Source organism: Leuciscus leuciscus (assembly GCF_965113295.1).
Source record: "Leuciscus leuciscus genome assembly, chromosome: 11".
Classification (NCBI taxonomy): Eukaryota; Metazoa; Chordata; class Actinopteri; order Cypriniformes; family Leuciscidae; genus Leuciscus; species Leuciscus leuciscus.
Genome location: NC_138735.1, coordinates 8,465,214 through 8,492,302, shown reverse-complemented (window position 1 = coordinate 8,492,302; position 27,089 = coordinate 8,465,214). Strand labels below are relative to the sequence as shown.

Below are 27,089 nucleotides of genomic sequence, written 5' to 3'. Positions count from 1 at the left end.
AAAATCCTGAATAATGCTTGTGCTAACTTGGTAATTCTCTAGAAAAACAGGAAGAGTTCAAGTTATGCATGAAGAAGGAAGAACACTGAATTATAGTGTTTCAACAGGCCAAAGTTATGGATGAAGGTCACCCGAAAAATGGCAGATTTATTGACCAGGTTTAGTTTCCATCTCTGGTCAGAAGTGTTCAACCCCTACAACAGTTCATCAGGTCGCATGACCTACATGAGTTTCATTGACTGCCCTACCCATATTCCATCTGCTTTCCTCATTTGTCTAGTCGTAGCGCTCATCCTTGTCCAATAAGTCTTAATATCACCCACTCTATCTTGCTCTAATACTAACCTCCCCATCCATATCCTCTCCATCTGGTTTTCTGTCCTGTACATGTGCAGCTGTCCCTTCTCCTGAATCATCTCCTTAGCTCGCTCTTCACGTCTGTCTGATAATTTCCTCTGTGCCCTTGCAGCTACTGCTGATTTCTCCAGTGAACGCTGGATGTTTTTGGTTTCGCCGTTCGGTCAAAGGGAGCAATGGCTAACAGATTTGTGTTGTCCTCTGACAGATATGATCTCCAGATGGAATCGTCAGCTTCGGCTGTCAAAAGTTCAACAGAACGCGATTGTGCTGGCTGTTTCTTGTGAAACTTTAGACGATAAGGACGCAGGATGTTCAATATGTCTTCAAATGGACAAATTGCTTGCAACAAGCCGTTGGAGATGAACGAACCAGACTTTCAGTTGTAAAAACACTGAATGCTGAGACTATTTTAGGGGTTAGACAAGTCAATAACTCTTATAAAATAACGAATATGTTATCAAATTGTATTACATTATTGTTATACTATTGATATTGTGATTATGGTATGATTAGTTAAATGGATGTCTTATACCTGAAAGGTTGTAAGTTTAAACCCCATGAGAGTAAAAACAAGGCACTTAAACAAGGCACTTAAAGGACAAGTTCGGTATTTTACACTTAAAGCCCTGTTTTCAGATCGTTCCTGATGAAATACAAGGGTTAAGATTGAAATTTGGACAAATGCTGCTGGCCCGAGAATTTTCGGTTTCTGTGGTAGCACCCCCCCACCTCCACAATGGTTGCATAGGTGCACTGGAATAATCCTTCCTAAAACGCATTAAACTTTCGTTTACAAAGACGTGAAACTCACCGAGTGGTCAGAGGTGTTCACTGATATGCTCACACAAAATTCGCTGCAAAAGAAGCTTTCAAACAGGTTTTATCGTAGTTTTTGTCCAACTCCATTGACTTGTATTGGATGAAAAACTACGATAAAACCTGTTGGAAAGCATCTTTTGCAGCGATTTTTGTGTGAGCATATCAGTGAACACCCCTGACCACTCGGTGAGAAATGAATAATTCATTCATTTCCATCATGACCAATAATTTTGCCTCAAAGTTCTCGGAAGTTATGGAGATCCATTTTTTTTATTTTTTTTTATGGAATAACCCAGTATTTAAAATGTATAATACATGTGCCTCGTAATCTTTAATCAGAATAACTTCCCCTCCCTCTTGCAGCGACATCTCTTCCCTGATGATGTGTTTACTGGCGTGAGGGCGGGGCAACCTGTCACTCACATGAGATTGACCAATAAAAAACCAATCAATACCATCCAATTACTCCCCAATGGACAAAATCAAGTCCTCCTACATTTCTTTCTTGTTCCAGAAGCCGTTTCACTTGGACATCCATCACAATAGAGAAGAAAGGACTATCGCAACTTCTGTTTAGTGCCAACTTAAAAAAATTGCCCCATAAGTTGCTATCAAACACAATAAATGATTTGAGATGTGGTGGAAATGACACAGTGGGAACTCAGGCTGATGAACATCAGTTCATGATGTTTTAGACAAAATGATTAACTATTAAGTATTACAATTTGTTAGTGGAAAAATGTAACTATTGAATCCAAAAATTGTGTTTTTAATGTTGTTTTTTAACATACTTAAGACAACCCATGTGCAAATATTTTCTCCTTAAAATTGAAGTGTACCAAAGAAGTGTTTCCCACCGTCACAGACATGTAACCAATCCTGTAAACATGCGGGGCTTTGACCATCATTCTTGTCATGTTCTGTGGGCATTTTAACACAGTGAGCACAAAAACACCCTTAAGAAGGGACAGGGATTTTTAATTGTTTAATTTGCATATTCATAATTCCGCTTATACTAAATGAAGCAAGAATGTAGAGTTATTTTAAGGCATGAAGAAGGGGGACTTTAAGAAAGTTTCTTAAGCCGCGTTTCCACCGAAATTACCCGGAACAATTTGTCCCAGGAACTTTTTTCCCAGGAACTTTTTTTGCCCCAGACCGGTTGCTTTCTGCGTTTACACCGCGGTCTAAAGTACCGGGAAGGTAAACTGCGCGCAACTGCTCCTCCCAGTCTGCGACGGACAGTAATCAGTTTTGAGCGCCAGATTTATAATAAGTATGGAGGAGATTCAAACTGTGCTGCAGTTATGTATTGGTTTACTAACGAGGTAATTAACAAAACAAAATAGACGAGCACTGATACTAAAGCGTGTTCAGAAAGCTTGTATGCATATAAAATTAGACAACGTATCAGTTATTGTGAGATGCAAAATTTCCTCTTTCGCAAATACGCTTAAAAAAAGCCTGAACCCTGTCTATCAATCATAAATAGTGACAGTCTTGTTAATAGTTTGTTACTAACCTCAAAGCGCTATTTCAATCCTGTTATAGTAAATTTGTAACATGGTTTGGAGTGCCTTGCAATAGATGACAATGTGTAAACATAATGACTTAATAATAAAAGCTGTGGCAGAAAAGAGACGAGCACTGATAAAGCGTGTTCAGTAAGCTCGTAATGCTAACGTTAGATATCAAATGTGTATGTTATCAGCTATTGCGGACATTGACCGTGAGATGGCTGGGACGAACGCGCAGAAAGTTTCCTCTTCCACAAATACCCTTAATAAAGCCTGAAACTCGTCGCCAGTCCCAGTTTTTTTTTATTAAATTCCATATTTGCAGACAGACAACTCTTACTGCATGAAGCCACGACACGAACCACAATAGATTTTTTTTTAAAGGGAGGTTAAAAATAAATAAATGCTGCGTGGAGTCATCCAACCAAAATGCGGCGTGAACACAACCAATCAGCTTGTGCAGCGCACAAGTCCCACCCCTGAAAGTTCCTGAACTTTGAAAAAGTACTACCTCATGAGCAGGGACTATCGGAGGGGGAAATATTTACCCGGAACTTCATTTAGACCCTGGTTCCTGCGGTGTAAACACATCGAGTACCAGCCCAAAGTTCCTAGTTCCTGGGGAAAGTTCCTGCGGTGGAAACGCGGCTTAAAAGTTTAAATGTGCCTATAGATAATAAAACTTCAAAATTCAATAATTGCAGTATTTCTATGCATCACAGATAAGGATGTGACGTGGTCACAGTGGTACTCTGTCAGTTTGTTGAGAGAAATGTGTATGTTCTTGTAAAAAAAAAATGTAATCTAACACATATACTTGTTCTCTTGTTGTTCCTTGGCAAAAAACTGCCGAAACGTTGAAATGCCATCGATTAGGCAACTATGAATGACTAATATGTTTTCAAATTCTTTGAGTAAAAGTATAGCGAAAGGCTAAATATAGCAAACCACATAGGAAAATTGTAATTTTGATAGCCTCACTGGAAGTTCAATGAGTGTTTCAAATCACCAAGGACAAAAACAATAGCTGTTAACTCTGATCATATGATGCGGTAGAGCGAGAGCCTGATGGGATCTTTAAGTGCAAGCACTCGCTGTACCAACATGTGGTAGGAATTAAACAGTGTGTGTATGTGTGGAAGGAAACTTCTGCATCTTTGGTGTACAAAAACGGGTTCAAATTCCAGCAGTGTTAAATTCCTTGCTCTAGGGGCCTGTACATATGATAGTGTTTCACTTTTCACTTTATTAGCTACTGATGTGGATCAAAGAAATGGTCTTGACTCTTGTTTTGTAACTAAGCAAGTTTTGCTGATCAGTATTATCACGGCAATAATAATGGATGCTTGTTTTTCAGAACTGCATGGTGTTGTAGATATTACTAGACAATCTATTACACTAATTATTACCCAGGGGAGTTACTAAGTAGCCAATAGGCAATGCTACTAACTTAACTACTGTACAGTTTTCAGTAGCATGACAACAGAAACTTTTCCACTAAAAACCCGCCAAGTAGCGATAGATGAGAAAAACAAAGCATTCTAACTTATATTAAGTATTGGAAAGATGGATTAGCTTCGGCAATAAGTTCTGAAAATTCATGCAAATTAACCAGATATGTAGATAGATAGATAGATAGATAGATAGATAGATAGATAGATAGATAGATAGATAGATAGATAGATAGATAGATAGATAGATAGATAGATATACATGAACTTACAATGAATTTCTATGAACTAGCACTAACAAAGTTTAACAAACACTTTAACAAATATATTTCTCATTGTTAGTTAATGCATTACTAATGTAAGATTATTGTAACATTATTAATGTAAAGTATAACCAAAAATATATAGTCTATTATGCCCTAACTGACATTTATTTAAAAAACTAAGAGTAAATACACCACACGCACGCACGCACGCACGCACGCACGCACGCACGCACGCACGCACGCACGCACGCACGCACGCACGCACGCACGCACGCACGCACGCACGCACGCACGCACGCACGCACGCACGCACGCACGCACGCACGCACACACACACACATATATATTATATATAATTTAAATAATTTAAAATGTATAGATTATATGTTATTTTTCATATTATTATTATTATTATTATTATTATTCTGTAGCTTCAATGTAGTGTTGCACAATGTATACAAATAACATAAAATAACAATAATAAAATCAGTGCTTGAAGTGGGGGGGAAAAGGTGCCGGTACTCTCTTGCATTGGCAAATCATGACATCTGAGATTTCTACAGTGAAAAACAAAACTTGGAGATATTGCTGGTACAACAACAATTTATTGTTATTTATTAACAACATAAATGTATTTAAACAAGTCGTGTGTGTGCCTGTGTGCCTGTGTGTGTGCGTGTGCGTGTGCGTGTGCGTGTGTGCGTGTGTGTGTGTGTGTGTGTGTGTGTGTGTGTGTGTGTAAATGGAACTCCTCCAAATCTGCAAGTCCAAAAATACATTTATGGTGAGATTACTACATTATATTTAATTACCATGCGCTGTCACTTTAATTCAGCGCGTGCAGCACAGCAAAAACAGACTCTGTGTGGAAACGATCGCTGCACTGCTGTATAGACTGTATAGACCAGGGGTTTTCAAACTGGGGGCCGCGGCCCCCTGGGGGGCCGCCAGGGGGCGCCAGGGGGGCCGCAGCAAGTTGGAAAAACAATGTGTTAATATGAGTATTGTTATAAAATAACATTTTAATAATTTGTTGCATAGCCTATCTGAACATTATACTTTTAATGCTAATCTTTTAGAGATTAACTGATTGATCGGCTGGTGACCAGAATTGGCCGATTTTCACGTGATTTTCAGTCTGACATAATGCCGATTCAAATGCACTCGGGCGCCGCATGATTAACATCGCGCAACATCAGCATCACACGTGCACACAGAACACACATGTAGGAAACCTTGTGAATTACGGCCGTTTCAGACCGCGAGCGGCGCGTGAGTAGCGCACATTTTTTTCGTCGTGCATGTTCAGTGAGTGCATTCACACCGCGAGCAGAAGCAGCGCGTGAGCGTCAAGCAGGAGCGTCGCGTGCTGTGAGCAGTAGTGAAGCAGAGGGTTTCAGCGCCGAGTCTATTTTTGCTGCGCTGCTCACGCTCAATTAAAGTGAAAGCACACTTTTGATGGACAAAATAAATGATGTATATGATTTCACACAAAAAGTACCAAAAATTCACATAATTTGCATGTATTGTGTGTTTTAACAAGAACTTCAGTAGGCTTCAAGAAAATGAAGACTCAAAAATATTTATAGAAAATGTACCCATTTAAACTTTTTATTAATCAGTTTGGATAAAAGTTTGGATTTGGATAAAATCAGTTTTATAAAATATATATATATAGAAAATAAATATTTGTGTGTGCTGTAAAGTGGTTAGAAAACATTAAATCAGAATCGGCTAAAATCTGTATTGGCAGGTCAAACTCAATGACAAATCGGAATTGGCCTTGAAAATTGTAATAGTTTCATCTCTATAATCTTTCTGATTGGCTGGTATCAAACACCATCACATAATCTGATGTTCACCTAGATGTTTTATTTATTTATTTCTACATTTGCCATAGTATTGTCGATGGGTTCAATAACACATCCTGCAAAAGGGGGGCCTTGGCCAGAACCTAGTGGTATTTAGGGGGCCTTGTCATGGAAAAGTTTGGGAACCCCTGGTATAGACGCTTTTTCTGTCAGTGGTAGAGTACCGGCTAAATACGAGAAGTAGCGGTACGCAAGAAAAAGTGCAGGTACGCTTAAGAGTAAAATGTAGAAGTGCCGGTAGAGTACCACCCCACTTCGAGCACTGAATAAAATGCAATAAACCATATAATTGTGCATATTGCAGTTAGGGGGGCAAAATAAAGTTACTTTGTCATTTTCTAGTTATGTTGCAGAAGCAGCCAAACTACAATGTCAACATGGACAGCTTAGCCTTGACAACCACAATATTAATACATTTTTGTTTCCTTTTGTACAATAAACACTTGTCTGTGGCGAGTTGAGTCGCCACTTTAGGTCCAATGAAAAATCCGTGTCCTGAAGCAAAACCACTGCTTTAGCAACACTGATGTGACCTCAGACTAACCTGAGGGTTGGAGAACACTTGCTGAATGTTGTTGATAGGGCCACAGGGGACACCGGTGCCTTCGAACCGTCTCAACCACTCTCCAGTCGTGTCCTCCATGAACCTGAGGGAGGACAGAGGCATGAATGAAGGTAGGGGTGCTGGAAAACGGCACGGACGCCATAACATGAGCTCAAATGCAAGTCATATGTGGCCACTTCCTCGCTCTGTCCCTTCAGGACAACAGCACTGTGTAAAACCACCAACACCCTTTTGAAAGATTTTACTTAATATGCCCACTATAATTAAAGTTAATCCAGGCTTCTTTTTCTAGAAATATATAAACATATAAGGTTTCACATTTTAGAAACACAGAGATGTCACAAAGCATGTCTTCAGTGACTGACGCTGATTCACCCAGTCAGAATGTGCCGTTTGAATTTTGTACAGACTTTTTTAAGGTACTTCGGTTCACAGAAATCCCATTGTTGGCAAAAGTATTAAGGATGGCTTGAGAGTGTGCGAACTAAATGTTTCAATGTCAAAAAACATTAATTTAGCTTCTTAAAGGAAAGCTTTTGCTGTTCTCACACATTGACAGAAAAATGCATCAGATGGGCCATAGCAGAAACGTAGCAGAGAGAAAGGAACATTTTTGGTTTGTTACTTTGCAGATCGACAGCCATTTCTCCAGCATATAACCAATAATGTTGACAGCATCAAATGTTTTAACATTTAAAGACAATTAAATGGTATGTATTACTCATTTTACTTTTGATTGAGATTGTAAAGATGCAACAGATTTTTAGCAGATAAGGACTTACATATTAGTCTATTTCTCAGATAAAGCTATCCTATGGCTTCGGAAGATTATAAATATAGCTCATGAGACTGCTTTTATGGTGTTTTTACATCCACAAAACATACAAAAAACACACAAAACAAAACAAAAACAGTAGGAATTATATAGAGTGGACCCCTGGTGTGTCAAGGTCAATATGTCTAAAAATATCAGGTAGAAATATAATGATAATTATGGATTAATTCATGAAATATTTATATAATGAACAGATTGAATTTAGCCTTTTATTCACATATAAACATTCATCAACTCACACATCAGTTGTGGTAAACGGAAGCTCAAGCATCTTTGCTTGACATGCGAGAACCAATGAGGTTCATTCTCGAGTTACGCATCATGTTTGAGCTTCAGCAAGAACCAATGAGGTTCATTCTCGTGTTACGCATCACGTTTGAGCTTCAGCAAGAACCAATGAGGTTCATTCTCGTGTTACGCTTACGCATCATGTTTGAGCTTCAGCAAGAACCAATGAGGTTCATTCTCGTGTTACGCATCACGTTTGAGCTTCAGCAAGACCAATGAGGTTCATTCTCGTGTTACGCATCACGTTTGAGCTTCAGCAAGACCAATGAGGTTCATTCTCGTGTTACGCATCATGTTTGAGCTTCAGCAAGAACCAATGAGGTTCATTCTCGTGTTACGCATCACTTTTGAGCTTCAGCAAGAACCAATGAGGTTCATTCTCGTGTTACGCATCATATTTGAGCTTCAGCAAGAACCAATGAGGTTCATTCTTGTGTTACGCATCACGTTTGAGCTTCAGCAAGAACCAATGAGGTTCATTCTCGTGTTACGCATCACGTTTGAGCTTCAGCAAGAACCAATGAGGTTCATTCTCGTGTTACGCATCATGTTTGAGCTTCAGCAAGAACCAATGAGGTTCATTCTTGTGTTACGCATCACGTTTGAGCTTCAGCAAGAACCAATGAGGTTCATTCTCGTGTTACGCATCACGTTTGAGCTTCAGCAAGAACCAATGAGGTTCATTCTCGTGTTACGCATCACGTTTGAGCTTCAGCAAGAACCAATGAGGTTCATTCTCGTGTTACGCATCACGTTTGAGCTTCAGCAAGAACCAATGAGGTTCATTCTCGTGTTACGCATCACGTTTGAGCTTCAGCAAGAACCAATGAGGTTCATTCTCGTGTTACGCATCACGTTTGAGCTTCAGCAAGAACCAATGAGGTTCATTCTCGTGTTACGCATCACGTTTGAGCTTCAGCAAGAACCAATGAGGTTCATTCTTGTGTTACGCATCACGTTTGAGCTTCAGCAAGAACCAATGAGGTTCATTCTCGTGTTACGCATCACGTTTGAGCTTCAGCAAGAACCAATGAGGTTCATTCTCGTGTTACGCATCACGTTTGAGCTTCAGCAAGAACCAATGAGGTTCATTCTCGAGTTACGCATCACGTTTGAGCTTCAGCAAGAACCAATGAGGTTCATTCTCGTGTTACGCATCACGTTTGAGCTTCAGCAAGAACCAATGAGGTTCATTCTCGTGTTACGCATCACGTTTGAGCTTCAGCAAGAACCAATGAGGTTCATTCTCGTGTTACGCATCACGTTTGAGCTTCTGCAAGAGGTTTGTTCTCAAGCAGGTTCGTATGAGCTTCTGTTTATGTCCACTGATCAATGTTTATATGTGAATAAAAGCCTAAATTCAATCTGTTCATCATATAAAGCGATCGTGTCTCTTCAGAAAATTTGGATTAAACCGCTCAATTCATTTGGATTAGTTTCACAATCTCTTTATGAACTTTTTAAAGTGTCAAAGTGGTAATCAACGCTGTCAATGGAGGTGACGGCTACGTTCCGAAGATGAACAAAAGTCTTACGGGTTCGGAACGACATGAGTGTGAATAAATGATGACATTTTTGGTGAACTAACCCTTTAAAGTAGATTAGCCCATACAACTGGGAAGGAGACGTCCGTCGAAAAAGGTGGTCAAGTGGAGCAAGCTAATACATTTTGATAAATGTTTACAAAGACGCTATTTCCTTAATTATTTACTGTCTGGAATAACGTGCACTGATGAATGGTGCACATCACTCATAGGTCATGTTGCCTTACCTCTCGGACAGAATCTGCAGCAGCTCTTTGCGGTGCTGAACTCTTAACTGGTTGCTTTTGTACTTCGGGCTGTCGGCCAGACCGTTCACGTTCAGGACCTTGGCAAACAGACACGTTCGATAACAGAACTGTTAGGAAATGTGAAGCCTTTTCCCATCAGTCAAAACAAATGCACATAGCTATAAAATATGACTGTGACTGAAATGTACAAATAAAGCTTGGTTAGATTTATTAATATGCATATTTTGAGTCCATAATAAAAGGTCTCTGCTTACTTTGCACACTTTCATAAATTGCTGGTCATTTCCCGCTGCCACAACCAAATATCCATCTTTGGTCTTGAAACCCTGCAAACATAGAGATTTCATAAGCATACAGGACAGACTGCCAGATAAACTGTTTAAGTAATAAAGAAAACCTCACACACCAACTGCCATAAACAGAAACAGAACGACAACATTGAAAACTTTGATATGATAAAATGTATAACTAGTGCAACAGTATTTCATGCAAATCTGCATCTAATGTTTATTTTCTTTAGGGTTCTCCGACTTAAAGGAATAGTTCACCCGAAAATAAAAGCACAGTCATTATGTTCTCATCCCCATGTTATTAAAAACCCCATTGCTTACTTTCTTCAGTGAAACAAAAAAGGAGACATTTAGCACAATATACAACTATGAAAGTACATGTTGACAAGTGGTTATCAAAGTTCACTAGTCCACATGACCACAACTTCAAATAATGAAACAAGCAACTACAATAGTTTATTATGGTGTATTTATAGTAGTATATTAAAGTAAGTAGTTTTATGGACTTCTTTTATCATACAGGTTTTTAACTAAACAAGAGGAAGATGATGATGATGGCAAAATGGACCCTTTTCACAGACTGTGATGAAGCGTTTCCACAGTTATCAACATCGCAAATCTAGTATTTTTTATAAAAAATTAATACAAATTCATAACACTATACTTTGTTTTTGCAGTGAATGAAAAAAATAAAAAAAATGAATTAACGCTGCTGTGAGGGTGTTTCTAATACAACACCTGAGAGAGAGCTGGCAAATTTGACATCTTTCTCTCTTCTGATTGCTGTAATTATTAATATCTCTCTTTTTCCCCCCTTTTGGAAAGTCATATTGACACTATCGCATTTCTTTTTTTGTTTCTACTTTTAGAGCAAATGCAAATTATTATATATTTTTTCCTGTCATTTCCCATTCACCACTATATAAGTTTACCCAACAATGACTTCCGCTTCTGAGAATCCTGGAAATATGAAAAGGATCCATATTAATTTAGGGGCCAGACACCACAGGTGAATAGGGTAAAACAAAATACTAAAAGATATCACCATCATTCCCCAGTTGATTAATCAGAGTGCCTACATTAAGACAGTTGTTTTGCATTACAAGTTTTCTCAAATGTTTCGTTATGTTGCAAATGAGGAGATATCTAATTAAATATGCACTAATTTCCATACATTTCCAGAACAGAAATTTGAACATTGGATAAAGCCGGATTCAAAATTCTTGTTTCGTTTTGTTGACATATTTAGAGATAAAGGTTTTTCGAAGGGATTTTGGATATTTCATTATCACTCCATATATCAGATCATTATGGAGCCCCAAAAGGGACAAGATGAAATAAATAAATATGAGATGGAGGAAAAACTATTTGTCAATGCTTCTGCTTTCGCTAGCACAAACGTTTGCGCTCCGCCAAGAAACTGGGCATTCGCTCGCAAAGAGCTCAAAATGTTTTGCTAGCGAAAGCAAAGTCTCTCAGGAAACACAAAACATTTGCGTGAGAATGCAAAAGCATTGATTTATTTACTTTTTTTCCACCACAATGTCCTTTTTAAGGGGTCCGCAGATAATACTGTCAACAGCAAGAAAGAAAAAAAATCTCCATGTTTAAGAATAATATGTTATATAAATCAGGCGAATGATAAATGAACAAACCCCTCTGTAAAAAGCTTCAGAATATAGATAGGAAAATATCGTTTGGTGCTTGTAGGTGCTGCTGAAGTAGAGATTTCTGGCTCAGTGGAGAATAACTCATTTTGTGAAAAAGGCCTGTAAAGATACGTATTACAATTGAAATCTACAGGCGCAAATAGATAAAGTGCAATAAAAGGAACACTTAAATGGGTATTATGGATGTTTTCTTTCCACTAGTCTGGAAGAAGACAAGTTATGGAAGACAAAATACCAAAATTTGACTATTGCATGAAAAACATTGGCTTTGTCTTGCCTTAAGGGTAATGTCAGAGAAATGTTGTGCTTCTCAATGACTAATACAATTGAAGTTGCCTCAAATCTTCGGGGGAAACAGAATATTCAATATGCACATTAGCGGTTTAATGGAAAATCATTCAATGAAAGATCAGGCCCACAAATTCTTTAGGTTGAACTTTGCGGGTCTGTGCTCCCAGCAAAGATGCTGATTCATCCATTCCAACGAAGCCTACTCCAGGCCCAATGCCTGCTGGTAAAAGTCACATATTTACATGAAAACAGCCAAACCGAGACTTCAAGCAAAAGCGTTTCGCAGAGGTAGGATAAACAATAATCCACAAGATAATAGCACCTCTGGGAAGATCCTCCGATGCCAGTAAAGCCACACTGAACGGGAATCAACCGGCTTATGTCCGGCATGTCAAGCACAATGATTCCTCTCACAGATCATCCCCCGTTTTCATCACGTGAAAGATAACAAACTGGCCAGAGCATGCAGACAGGCCCAAAGTCCAACTAATGTGACCTTCTCAAATGCAGTCCATCAGCTTCCAATGGACCAGACCATCTGCATGAGTAAATCAAGACATTGCTAATCGTCTTTTGGCCACAGCAGCACACCTTAGAACAAAGCGTGCATTCATGGCCACAGCCGCTCTTAGCACAAGCGCTTTGCTCTATGTGTGTTTATTCTGGTGCCCCATGGCAGTACAATAGGTCGAACGAGAAACAAAGTGCATGGATCACAGTTAATGAGACAGTGTTTTGACAAAATGTAACCCATCAGATTAAATGATTTCAAATGAATAAATCAAGCACGGGCCAAGAGGTCACATGCCTGGGGGAGTCCAGGAAACAGCGGGAAGGCAAACACACACACACAGCAAACACACAAACACTTCATCTTAGTGTGGGTCCAGTGTGACTCATACAGCGACAGAGATCAAGCCCACATTGTCCTGCTACCGGGATGTTTCCAAACTCGTGCAAAGCACCCTGGGGCTCGCTGAATGCCACTTGCATGTACAAGGAGCTTGATGGCGTTCAACCTGACATCTTTTCCTGTTGTGTGCAGTTGAATGCAGGGGCCAAAATTAACACTCGCCAAGCTCAATTGTGGGTAAAATTGGACAGTAACTACAAAACGTGAACTCAGCCTTTAGAAAACCATTTACCCTCTGTGGTTTTTCTAGGATGCCTACATTTTTGTTGCACTTATGTGGCGACACACAGTGGGGTTTAAAAGCCTGAGACCACATAGGAAAGTCATGCAAAAGTGTTGGGGAAAGTTACATTTAAAAGTGATGCATTATAATATTGTGTTGCTACCTAAAAAAAACTACTAATTGCGTTACTTAGTTACTTTTTATGGAAAGTAATGAGTTTCTTTTTCTTACCCACGGGCTGAGCTTGCTTGTTTGTTGGTAAATGTACATTTTTGGTAAATGTAAAGGCCCCTTCACACCAAAAGTGAAATGAATAATCCTCCGGCTGAAGGAAATACAGAAGAATAGGACGCAGGAGAATAAAGTGATGTTTATCTGAAGTCATTTTTGCTTATTAGCATGGTTGAGTTGGATAATCGCAGGTCAGCAGCAAATACATTGGTTAATAAAGTGAGATTAAATGCATAAAGTACACTCACCTAAAGGATTATTAGGAACACCATACTAATACTGTGTTTGACCCCCTTTCGCCTTCAGAACTGCCTTAATTCTACGTGGCATTGATTCAACAAGGTGCTGACAGCATTCTTTAGAAATGTTGGCCCATATTGATAGGATAGCATCTTGCAGTTGATGGAGGTTTGTGGGATGCACATCCAGGGCACGAAGCTCCCGTTCCACCACATCCCAAAGATGCTCTATTGGGTTGAGATCTGGTGACTGTGGGGGCCATTTTAGTACAGTGAACTCATTGTCATGTTCAAGAAACCAATTTGAAATGATTCGAGTTTTGTGACATGGTGCATTATCCTGCTGGAAGTAGCCATCAGAGGATGGGTACATGGTGGTTATAAAGGGATGGACATGGTCAGAAACAATGCTCAGGTAGGCCGTGGCATTTAAACGATGCCCAATTGGCACTAAGGGGCCTAAAGTGTGCCAAGAAAACATCCCCCACACCATTACACCACCACCACCAGCCTGCACAGTGGTAACAAGGCATGATGGATCCATGTTCTCATTCTGTTTACGCCAAATTCTGACTCTACCATCTGAATGTCTCAACAGAAATCGAGACTCATCAGACCAGGCAACATTTTTCCAGTCTTCAACTGTCCAATTTTGGTGAGCTCGTGCAAATTGTAGCCTCTTTTTCCTATTTGTAGTGGAGATGAGTGGTACCCGGTGGGGTCTTCTGCTGTTGTATCCCATCCGCCTCAAGGTTGTGCGTGTTGTGGCTTCACAAATGCTTTGCTGCATATCTCGGTTGTAACGAGTGGTCAAAGTTGCTCTTCTATCAGCTTGAATCAGTCGGCCCATTCTCCTCTGACCTCTAGCATCAACAAGGCATTTTCACCCACAGGACTGCCGCATACTGGATGTTTTTCCCTTTTCACACCATTCTTTGTAAACCCTAGAAATGGTTGTGCATGAAAATCCCAGTAACTGAGCAGATTGTGAAATACTCAGACCAATCTGGCACCAACAACCATGCCACGCTCAAAATTGCTTAAATCACCTTTCTTTCCCATTCTGACATTCAGTTTGGAGTTCAGGAGATTGTCTTGACCAGGACCACACCCCTAAATGCATTGAAGCAACTGCCATGTGATTGGTTGATTAGATAATTGCATTAATGAGAAATTGAACAGGTGTTACTAATAATCCTTTAGGTGAGTGTATATCTGTGTTATTTAACATTTCAATGCAGGTTTGCATAATAATAAAGCGTAGCTTCTGTTCTGGCAGGTCACGTTAGTCAAGCTCGCATCAGCTGACACTCAGCTGATCCACATCTACCTATAGTATAGGAATACAACGCCTATTACTGTATACATATATAAGCTCCTTCAGTATTATCAGCAGCTATCGCGCTCTCAGGAGTGAATTACCCCTCTCCCTCCCCAGCTCCTCCTCTCGTCAGTCGGTTATGGCATTCTGATTCCCCTTGAATCTGAATAAATTCTCGAATTATGTTGTACTTTAAAATCTTGAATTACTGATATCTGCAATACATTCATGTTGGTTCTGTTCTGTTTACCCTAAGGGGGGGTTATTGCTGCTCTTATCCATGCTAGGCTGCACGGATGCGCAGGGAGTTCTTGCCCAGAACAGAACCAATCGTATTTGACGATAGTGGTCCTGGCAGAATTCTGAGTTCATTCATTTTGAGGTATACTGAATGTGTTTTTGTGCAAGTGAGATGAGTAAATGCATGCACACATTTAGTCTAGAACTATAACCATCATGTTTACACAGCACACACAATTCCGCATGTGTAAACCCTCATAAAAGCTCACTGAGATGATACAGACAGAACAAGACAATCAAGTTATCACGCAATTCTTCTGGCAGGATCCTTTTATTTAATAAAATATCTCCCCATTCACTGATGCGTCCAGGTCGCACTCACTCACCAAATATGTTTGGTCTAAAACGCGAGAGCTCTCATGTTTTGCCGCAGGACAGCAAATGTGAGTAAATTCTGTCATCTTTGCAGGACTGTGATATGAAGAGTGTGCAAAGTAACATATTTTAGGAATTGTGTGAAAGTGAATAGCACATCCATGGGTTTAATATGCGTTACATGACGAAACTTACGTCATCGGTTTTAAATAGCTCCGGTTTCACAGTCCACACTACGATGTGAAAACAGCATTTCCACATACATCCACTTTGGAGAGCGTTTTCAAAAAGCTTCATTTTCGTTGCAAAAGACGCCGTCTCAGTGTGGACGGAAGGCCAAAATGGAGAGAAAAAGATGCGTTTTCAAACAAAAATGTATTAGTGTGGACAAGGCCTAGAACTTGGGAGAAAGTGATCGCCGCACGGGTGTGACGGGAGAGCCTGGCGTGTCTGTGATATCACGTTACTTGTAATGCGTCTTAATAAGTCTTGGACCCCACTGTATGTCGACTATGCCACATGTTTAGGGACCAATATTACAATTCTGGCTGATTTTGATAAGCTGATAACAAATGGTCAAACTATTTTGTCTAAAAAATAAAATAAAAATATGCTACAAATGAATTTAGGCATCACAACCTGAAATGTATGGAATTTTTTGTTAAACAGTGTTATTCAATTATTAGCATTTTTTAACATTAAGTGAGTGTTAGACGATGACAAATGTGTAAACATTCGGGAAATGAGCATGCACAATTATCCAATAACTGATAGAAGCATTTAAAAATCCAATTTGTCAATACAAATGTCTACATTGACAAATTATTTATTCCTGCTTTCTATAAGAAAAGGCAAAATGTGAATAGTCAATCAAACAAACTTTTAACAATGACTATCAGATGAGAATGACACTGGCTACTGCCTTTGGGCTGGTATTATAATGAGTCTGATGTGGGGGAATGTGTAACTTTTGAGAAAAAGCATAATGATATCCGGCATGAGACCGTGGTTCCAGTAAGGAGCCTTAAAACGTAATATTGTTTTCAAGCTGTGTCCTGCTCACAAGCTGAGATGATTTGATTTGTTCCACTGAAGTTACATTTACCAAACTCAGTTATCAACAACTGCAACACCTGCTACTTAATTCAATGTCTGATATTATACTGCAAATACTGATATAAAACCAGAAATGTAAGACCCATATATTGAGGGTCAATCTAAACTGGACTTTACATATATTCATGAATATAAGGAATGTCAAATTAAATAAGCTTTTGGAAGTTAAAAAAGGAAAAGAAAACACTTCCAAAATCTTTTTACAATTAAATATAGACCAGAGTAGAGTCCAATCAAACACCACAGTATGTTGGCACAAATTTCACTTGTTAATATGGCTAAAACTAACGCAACATTTAGCCCAGTCTTTGTTTTGTTTTGATCAAACATTAGATCAATCAAATATTGTATTGTATATTACATAGTGTGTTTCTCTTTGTTTCTGTTGTGTTTATGTTTCAACATCTAGGTTGAAAAAGTGTCAAATTAATAGAAACTAAATCTCAGATAATATACATTTATAATCTTCACTTATATACACATATCTGAAATATTTGGGGAGCCTTGCATAAAAAAGTTCAACCTCAACAACCTCGGTTCTTGAATAGAGAAGAGAATTTTGGTCCAGACCCTCCCTTGCTTTCCCAAAGAGATTCTCACATCAGAAAGGACAATTAGCACACCCTAATTGAGCCCCAATCTGAAAGTAACCTAATCAGTCAACATTCATTTTCAGTTTTGATTAAGTGCTGGCAGAGACCTGCAGCCTTCGTGTGACCCTGAATGGGGAAATGGAGACATGAATAAAGTTCTCACGGAAGACAAAGTACTAAACAGTCTATGGTTTATTCATTACATTATTCATTATATCATATTATATAAATGGCCTATGAGATGAAACATGACATCCCAAACAAGTGTCCGAACACCAGAACGAGAAGATCTTTGATACGAATAGTCACCTAGCATTATCACAAGAGAGGCTCACTTTGGGGAAGCCAATATCCTCTGAGTGAATAACCATAGCAAACAATAAATTATTTAAAAAGACAAACCATTTCCAGAATCTCGATGAACCACAGCCACATTTGAAAAGAAAACATTTGAAAACCACCGAGAGAAAAAGGGAAAGAGCAGTGCATGAACACAGTAATTGTTTTAAGTTTTGGCAGCACCCCACGTCCATGTGGTTTCCCCTCAAGAACGTTCTCTTTTTACATTAGCCAGCCTATCTAACTATATGTGACTTAAGCTTATCTTGCAGTTCACAAATACCTATTAAGCAAATAAATCACAAGTATAATCGTAGTGCTAAACAATGATTTCGTTGAGAAGATCCTTCCTCTTCACTGCTTCCATTTCACGTTATATGGTGCAATTTGGATGCTGGTTTGATGGGGACTTCTGTATCATATTTGATACGCCAATTTCTAAGGCCCCTAAAAGATCAACATGTTTGCTGAAAACCTATTGTACACAGTCTAGAACATGGCAATTTTTATTTTTTTGCAAGTACAAGGCATTTATAATTGTAAAAATGTCCTTTCTGCAGTGAAATCTTACCTGATTTTTATAAAGTAAACATAAGAATAACTGTTATGTAGTTAGTAACATTTCAAGATAAACACTTACTGGTGTGCAGCAACTTAGGTTTGACTTGATTATCCATCATTTTGTTAAAAAAATTATAATAATCATGTTACTTTTTGGCCAAATAAATAGCAACTGCAGCAAATTGCATGTTTTTGTTTAGTTTGGGCCTTTAAATAATAATATTTGCATCAAATCTTTTGACTGCCAAATCAAAGTCATGTGGTCCAAACGAATGTGCAGAAACAAAAACAAAACAGGAAATGATATCATATAGCGAGGAGGACCCCTGCAGACCCTGTAGTATATCATGGTCAATAAGTCACTTAAAATACATAACAGACTTTTATGACAAAGGCAATATAATTTAAGGTTGTAAAATATGCTACAACTCCCGAAACCCACCCAGAAAATTAATAATTCTTAAATTAAAAATAATTCTTAAAATTTATAATTCAGGATAAAGGTTTTACCTTGAAAAATATATTTAAAAACTTTTTATGAAAATTATTAAAGATGTTTTCAAGTTGTACAGAAAATCATTTTAAGTTGTCTTTAGTTGTAGTTGTCTTTTTCTTATATTATATGAGCCATAAAAGCCTGATGTATCAAATGCTCAAAAACACATTATGCAAACTTTTTATATAGATTTTTTTGTCTAAATGTTGAATAAACTTACATAAAAATTTTTTTAAAAAGATTTTTCTGGCCATTATTTCATATGCCAGGCTGTACAGGGTTAACCAGAAATAATTTCTATGTGGTACAGCCGCTAAACTAGCACATAACCCAAGTCTAAGCTGGTCAACTCTTTTCAGCAGAAACCGCAACATGAAGCCTCATATTGAAAGAATCCGATGATTTCATTACATATCGCTATACGTCCAGCATGGGAAGGCCTCGTGTTGGATTAGTGGTAGGGCTAATGATATCTGTAGGTTTCGTGGTGTAGTATACAGCTTAGTGTGGCATGAGGCAGAACGGAGAGTTTCGTTTGGTCTGGGCTGCTTTCTTTAAAGTCTGAAAGCAAACCGCGAGTTTTCTGGCAAGCGTCTGTCCAGCGAGAGTCCTTCGGCTAGACTAATGCAACACAGCCCCACTGTGGCTGAGATACAGTGTGCTTTGAATCATTGTCTGATCTGCAGCTGAAGAGTAAAGGAAATGACACACATTTCATTGATGATTCCCAGCAAACACTTGAGGACAATACAAAGTCAAAATACTCAACTGTTTAACATCTCGTCCTGCTTCGATTTGAAGAGAATGCCACTGTCTCATGTCAACATGTCCATTTGATGAGCTGACTAGTGAAGCACAACAACGTTATAACACTTTCTGAAGTAAATGTGAGTGATGCTTGCGGTTGCTAAAGCGTTACAAATTGTTTAGAGCAGAGGTTTTCAAACTTAATGGAGTTTCCTAATCCTGTTCTCGGAGGTACACCAACAATACACATATTTAAACTTTTCCTAATCAAACACACCTGATTCAATTCATCAGCTCAATAGTAGAGAGAGTCCAAGACCTGTAATGGATGGGTCAGATAATGTGTCCTGCTGGAGCGCCTCCAGGAACAGGGTTGGGAAACACTGATTTGAAGGTGCTGTAAGCGATGTTGGGTGACGTCACTACTTGTTGACGTTCAAAGTATTGTCAAACAAAACGGAGGCTAGCTCGACCCTCCCTCCTCCTCATCCCGTCCCATCCCCCTCCCTTCCTCTCCCCCTCCCTTCCGTGCTTCCTGACTTTTCCGATGTAAATTCGGGAGTTTGCGCGTTCCTTCTCCTTTTCCCTCTTTATATCCCTTGATTATATCAAAATTCAAGAGAATATTATTCTAACGTTAGTCGTTGTTGTTGTCTAGGACATCTCTCCTCTAGCTAACTTCCCTCTTCATGCTTCTCTCTCCTCCACCCCCCACACCCCCCTTCATGTGTACGCGCACTAACCCCCCAACCCCCACCCCCAAATCATTCTTGTCGGTTATTGGCTGGAACACTGTTATGTTTCGTGGTCCAGGCTGGGCCAGTTTGTTTTTGTTGCTGTTTGTGGAGCCTGTGCTGTCTACAGAGACCGCTTTTTTTTTTACAGTGTTCAGAGGACAGGCAACTAGAGGATAGTGAGGAGATGTTTGCTGTATGTGACCTAAAAAACGTGTGACATCGCTTAGAGCTCCAAAAAAAAAGTTAAACAAGCTAAACCTTTGTTTTGTTAAACCCACAGAATACTTCGGGCCGTCTGCATTCCGCGCACTGTCCGCATGATGTAATTTTCATCATAAGGAGGGTCCAATTTTTGTGTCAGTGTGTATAGAGTGTGTATACTACAGCGCACATACAAGTGATTTGAGTGATTAAAAGTATGGTTCATCCAAGAATGAAAATTCTGTCATTAATTACTCATGCTTGCGCTTCCGTTTATCACAAATGATGTGTGCATTGATGAATCATTATATGTGAATAAAAGGCTAAATTAAATCTGTTGATCATATAAAACGATCGATTCTCTTCACAAAATTTTGGAACCGCTCAATTCATATGGATTCGTTTTTTAACATCTCTTTATGACATTTTTGAAGCATAAAAGTGGTAGTTGCGTAGCTGTCAATGGAGGGACAAAAATTGCTCAGATTTCATTGAAAGGATCTTCATTTGTATTCTGAAGATGAACGAAAGTCTGATGGGTTTGGATCGACATGACGGTGAGTAATTAATGACAGAATTTTTATTTTTGGGTGAACTATTCCTTTAAAAATAAAAGTCCACTAGACAGTGTGCATGCATCGCAAGTGTCTTTCCACGCTTACAGCCAAAAGAGTATACTTCGAAAAGCTCAACTGTTTGAGACTGAGTGGACCGCGTAAAATGAAGTATACCCGGGCCTTTAGTGTGCCAACAATCCCTTGGGAGAGTTACTGAAAGTTCTTGGACTTCACAAACTCTCTTTGAGCCCACCGTGACACCTCAGTTAGACACCACCCCAATGAGCCTGACTCATGCATTCCCACAGTGAACAGAACAAGGGTGCTGAACCCCGGTTAACCAGCATGCTTCTTCTGTATTCTGTGGACAGAGCACAAAGCACACTGAAACTATAAACCAAACCACTGCTTGCTCTTTAGCCCAGACAGGGATGCAGGGAGGAAACTGTGGGTGGACGTGATGCACAAGAAATGCGGTCAGCTCACATGAGTGATTACCGCAAATCCACTGTCTTTAGGACATTTATAATAATAATAAATAAATAAGTATCGAAGATTACGAATCAAAAAAGTCACAACATTACGAGATTAAAGTGGTAAAGTAGTAAAAAACAAAAAAAAAAATCTTTTTATTATGAGAATAAAGTTATAGTATTACAAGTAACGTAACAAAAAAACTCAAAATGAGGCCTAATTTATATTGTTTATAACAAGAGTTTTTAGACTTTTTGATGCCAAGGAGCAAGGACTCAAATATGATGACCCTCTACAAGGGACCCTCTTCATAAAATATTAAAGCAGCAAATTAGATGTGATATATTTATACTATTGATACCGGTCAAAAATTTGGAAACATTACTGTTTTCAATGTTTTTGAAAGAAGTCTCTCATGCTCATCAAGCCTGCTTTTATTTGATCAAAAGATAGATAGATAGATAGATAGATAGATAGATAGATAGATAGATAGATAGATAGATAGATAGATAGATAGATAGATAGATAGATAGATAGATAGATAGATAGATAGATAATGAAATATAATTTTAAATAATGGTTTTCTATTTTATATACTTTAAAATATAATGTATTTATGTGATGCAAAGCTGAATGTTCCGCATCATTACTCCAGTCTTCAGAGTCACATGATCCTTCAGAAATCATTCTAACATGCTGATTTTTTTATCAATGTTGGAAACAGTTCTGCTGCTTAATATTTTTTTATAACCGGTGATACTTTTTTCAGGATTCTTAAATATATTTTTAAAAATACTTTTTGGTTACTGTTAAAAATGAAGGCTGACAAAAGAAATATAACTGATTAATCATGATAAGTAATGATTATGAGTAATAATATTGAATTTGATAAATATGGTAAAAAATATAAATGTTAACCTGGACAGCCCTAAAAAAAAATTTTTTTTAAACAAATACTTTCGTTTATTGACGCAAAAAAATAAACCAGATAATCCGTCTCAACAAGAACTGATAAGGATATGAACAAATGCTGAAATTCCTCCTCTGTTTATCCAAGGTTTTGTTTAAAGGCAAAACGGATCCCGCTCAGAGGACCTAAACTGAGACTTGTGTCGTCTCTCTAGCGCAGCACCGAACAGACCGAGGGAACTACATGTGTCTCTGCTGTTACTGCGTCAGACACTTTCAGCTTAAGGGCCTTTTGTCTTGGAATTAACAAGGTTCAGGTAACAAAGAACAGTCAAAAAACAATAAAATCGCAAGCCATATTAAAGAGACCATTTGAAATAATGAGATCAGATGTTTACAGCATTGTAATCCTGTGATTCAGCATTTTCTTCTTTCTTTTTGTAGTAGTAGAAACATTAAAGCTATCCTTTATTACTTTACTAACGATTGTATGAGCTCATGATGCTTTGCCTCAGAAATGGTGTGAAAGGTCACGTCACCCTTCTAAATAAAGTAAAACCGTATAATGTTTATTAATATGTCAGCATGATTATCTAGTGACACTAGATTGCAGTATATAAATAAAGCATGCACATAAGCAGATTTAAATGCACTGGTTTTATTCCATCTGTGCACATTACCCTCACGGTATCTCCAGATGGGACTCGCTTTGACCTCACACACAACATACTTTCATTTACCCTTAGAGTGAGTTGATAAGTCATGTGAGGTAAAGAGTCCAGCGCACACAGGTCAGTGAGGACTTGTGTCACCAGATGAGCTGCACAGAAACAAATGTGCACTTAATAAGCGTTTCTGCCTGATAGTGCTCTTGAGGTACTAATGAGATTTGGCACGAAGCCTAGACACTGAGGTACCATGTTTGCAGGGGAGAAACTCAATATCCTGAATGAAACAGATGCCATAGAAAGGCAGCGGTGTGACTTCAGATCTTTTGGGGAGCCTCAGTGTTACTGGTGTGATGTGTGGGGTGAGGTATCTGAACTGACCCCTAACACTAAGTATAAAATGTTGGCACATTACTTGTTTCATGGATATGAGTGATACCTCAAATCGTGTGGCTTGTTGGGGAGAGATCGTGATCAGATTTACACAGATTTAATGGGCAAAAAACAATCAAGAGATGTGAGCTCTTTTGACATGGGCCTGTAAGCAAACACACCAGTAAGCAACATCCCAGCAAGGCCAAGGCCACATGCATTACCCCTCAGGACACACTCGAGGTGGGTGGTGTGGTGTGATGTGGTGGTATACAATTGCGTCAATCGGCTGAGATTTTACTATGCTTTTATATTGATATTGAGATATGTTTGAGTCATTCGTCTCAAAGCGAATCCCATAAAAGCGGATTGAGTATTTATTAACATCTCGACATCATTTCTTTTTTCCCCATTACTTTATTTCCCCAATGATTCTCTTGACTCTCAGTGAACGTTCAGTATTCAGACAGCATTCGAGATGCTACTGTAAGTTGAACGGGACATTTCGAGACTCAAGTAAATGCGGTTGTCAATCCCAAAAACTGACAGTGGGAACATAGCCAAAAAGTGTAACACCATGACTATAACACCAGTGACAAAAAAAAAGAGAAATATCTCTTTTTTTAATTATTCGTATTGACGAATAATTTTATTTTGCTCATTTGCAAACTTAAAAGAACTTGCACAAATGCTTGTTTTGAATGAATGAATGAATGAATGAATGACAGTCATCTGTGAAGTATAGGACCTTTTTCAGGCACTTTCACAAATCTGTTGACATTGTCTTTTGTCTACAGTATATTCGTCCATTTTCTATATTTTAATAAAAAAAATGACTCTAACCACACTTCGAATAATGTACAAATCTTGACAATGTGATCTTTACGTTGTCCTCATCACATAATCATTCACAAACATCAGTGAAGTCATTCCTTGACATTCACCCAGTATAATAAATCCATTTGCACTTGAAAACTTATAGAGGCCGTGTTGCACAACTCAACTCTACAACTTTATAGTCCTCTGAGCAGCGAACAGGCCAAACATTCAGCACTTCACCACAAATATGGGAGCGATTAGGAGTTATTTTGAAACCGACAAGGTGATTAAAACAAGATAGGCCCTGGTTCATCGTAAATCTTGCATTTCGCCACACACCTTTGCTTCTTTTCTCGTGCTGTTCTACAACCAGCGCTCAAGATAGAAGTGAGAGAGCTGAAGCGTAACCAGCCTTTTAACTTTCAGTTAGAAAAATTAAGAAATAAGACGTCACCCGTTAAACAGCGAGGTCGACCGGTAGAAGGATAGCTGGAAGATAAATGTTTCTTCAATGAGCGGAGGTCCATGTGGTTGGCCAATAGTGCCTTAAGGACTTACTGAGAAAAGACTGTTCTTAGTGTCCCGCTGCGGACGAAACTACACCCTAGCCATTCAAGACCTTCCACTGGTCGCCCCTCGTCAATAAAACGGAGAAAAATCAAACGGACGACATTGTACGTCACACTGTGAACATCTGCCGACCAGAGCCGACAACTAATTCAGAAGCTGTCTTCAGTCTTCCTGTTTCATACGTGTTATATGATGCGATATGAACGTCTGCTGGGTGCGAGTGGCGTGAAAACGGGGTCTGATGTTTATCCCGGGACAGCTGTCAGAACATGAAAGGCTCGTAGCTCGTTAAACTTAAGTGAATATAAATGAATTGTTGTGAATGACAACAGAAGAATCATTTAAGAAACGTCTTTGGTCTTAACCAACAAGTAAACTGTTGTGACCAACTGATTTTTGTTCTTTAATATTATGACCACAAGACTTTATTCCTGCAGGGTCACGTTTAATTTGGTGACGTTGTGGTAGTTTTATTGCCGTGACTGTGCTGTATAGATGCCACATGTCAGTGTGATTAAAAAGAAACAAATATATATAAATAAAATAGCCAAACTCCCTTTGAAGATCTACACTACTCATGATCTCGACAAGAGGATCCACCAATCAGAGCCACGGAAATGACCATCACGCCAGCAAACAAATCAGTAAACAGCTAAGTCACTTTCCTACATTTTTAAACTACTTCAAAACTACCATTCAAAAGTCTGGGGTCGGTAAGATGTTTTTGAGAAGTCTCTTCTGCTCACCAAGGCTGCAGTTATTTGATCAAAAATAGTCATTTGTGAATTATTACTGCAATTTAAAATAACCGTTTTCTATTTTTATATATTATGAAGTGCAATTTTTTCCTGTGTTTAAAGCTGAATTTTCAGCATCATAACTCCAGTCTTCAGTGTCACATGATCCTTCAGAAATCATTCTAATATGACGATTTGCTGCTCAAGAAACATTTATGATTATTATCAAAGTTGTGCTGCTTCATATTTTCTTCATATCCTTGCTGAATAAATGTTTTAGTATAAATAAAAAACGTTTGAATGGCAATATACAGTACAGGCCAAAAGTTTGGACACATTACTATTTTTAATGTTTTTGAAAGAAGTTTCTTCTGCTCATCAAGCCTGCATTTATTTGATCAAAAATACAGAAAAAAAATGTAATATTGTGATATATTATTACAATTTAAAATAATTGGTTTTCAATTTATTATACTTCAAATTATCATTTATTTCTATGATGCAAAGCTACATTTTTAGGATCATTACTCCAGTCTATCACATGATCCTTTAGAAATCATTCTAATATTCTGATTTATTATGAGTGTTGGACACAGTTCTGCTGCCTAATATATTTGATGAATAAAAGGTTAAAAAGTATATTTTATAAAAAAAAAAAAAAATCTAATAATATAAATCTTCTTTACTATCACTTTTTATCAATTTAACACATCCTTGCTGAATAAAAGTATTGATTTATTTCAAAAAAAAAGAAAGAAAGAAAATTACTGACCCCAAATTACTGACCAGTAGTGTATATTGTTGTTACAAAAGATTTCTATTTTTAAAACATTTGCTGCTTCTTTTTTATTTATTTATTTATTTATGTTGTATTATTATTCATCCTAAGTATCCTAAAAAAAGTATCACAGGTTATGAAAAAATATTAAGCAGCAGAACTGTTTCCATCTTTGATAATGAATCATCAAATTAGAATGATTTCTAAAGGATCATGTGATAGACTGGAGTAATGATCCTGAAAATTCAGCTTTGCATCACAGAAATAAATGATAATTTAAAGTATAATAAATTGAAAACCAATTATTTTAAATTGTAATAATATATCACAATATTATAATTTTTTCTGTATTTTTGATCAAATAAATGCAGGCTTGATGAGCAGAAGAAACTTCTTTCAAAAACATTACAAATAGTAATGTGTCCAAACTTTTGGCCTGTACTGTATATAAATTTGTACATTTCTGATTGTTTTGCAATATATTTAAAATATTTTGTTTTTATAATTAATGATTATTCAAAAGTTGGATATCTTCCATTAATTACAAAATGTGTAATGCTTTATGGCATGAGTACTTCATTTCCTCAAACAAGTCTAGTAACTTTGTCTTTGAGTTGAAGCAAAATTATAAACAAAATGTTTCAAATAGCTTCAAATCAAGTTTGTAATGTAATCCCTGTGGAGAAAATGATTATGAAATAATAATTTAGTACTAAAATACAGTAACACATACTACAGTAATAGGTTAAGATAAGCAGAACTGAAACACTGATCACCAACAGGTGCATAGCGGTTAGAAATCCCAACCAACCCTGCATGTTCATGACAATTCGTAAGTATTGTACAAGACATTTTATA

At 38.0% G+C, this 27,089-nt stretch overlaps 2 protein-coding genes and 1 long non-coding RNA gene across 3 annotated transcripts in view; 2 read left to right on the top strand and 1 right to left on the bottom strand.

Moving 5' to 3' along the window:
* The window catches only part of LOC309509619, a 404,791-nt gene that overhangs the window by 188,730 nt on the left and 188,972 nt on the right, over positions 1-27,089 (top strand). The window lies entirely within an intron of this gene.
* sugct (succinyl-CoA:glutarate-CoA transferase) overlaps positions 1-27,089 on the bottom strand; it is a 144,519-nt gene that overhangs the window by 79,122 nt on the left and 38,308 nt on the right. Inside the window, exons 10-12 of the mRNA XM_082184360.1 lie at positions 10,019-10,090; positions 9,744-9,841; positions 6,829-6,931 (exon numbers count right to left, since the gene is read on the bottom strand). Of these exons, the coding sequence (XP_082040486.1) occupies positions 6,829-6,931; positions 9,744-9,841; positions 10,019-10,090 (273 nt within the window). The remainder of the gene's footprint in view (positions 1-6,828; positions 6,932-9,743; positions 9,842-10,018; positions 10,091-27,089) is intronic.
* Positions 8,133-27,089, top strand: part of LOC309509576 (uncharacterized protein) — a 153,249-nt gene continuing 134,292 nt past the window's right edge. Inside the window, exon 1 of the mRNA XM_082184382.1 lies at positions 8,133-9,270. Within this exon, the coding sequence (XP_082040508.1) occupies positions 8,238-9,270 (1,033 nt within the window). The 5' untranslated portion in view covers positions 8,133-8,237. The remainder of the gene's footprint in view (positions 9,271-27,089) is intronic.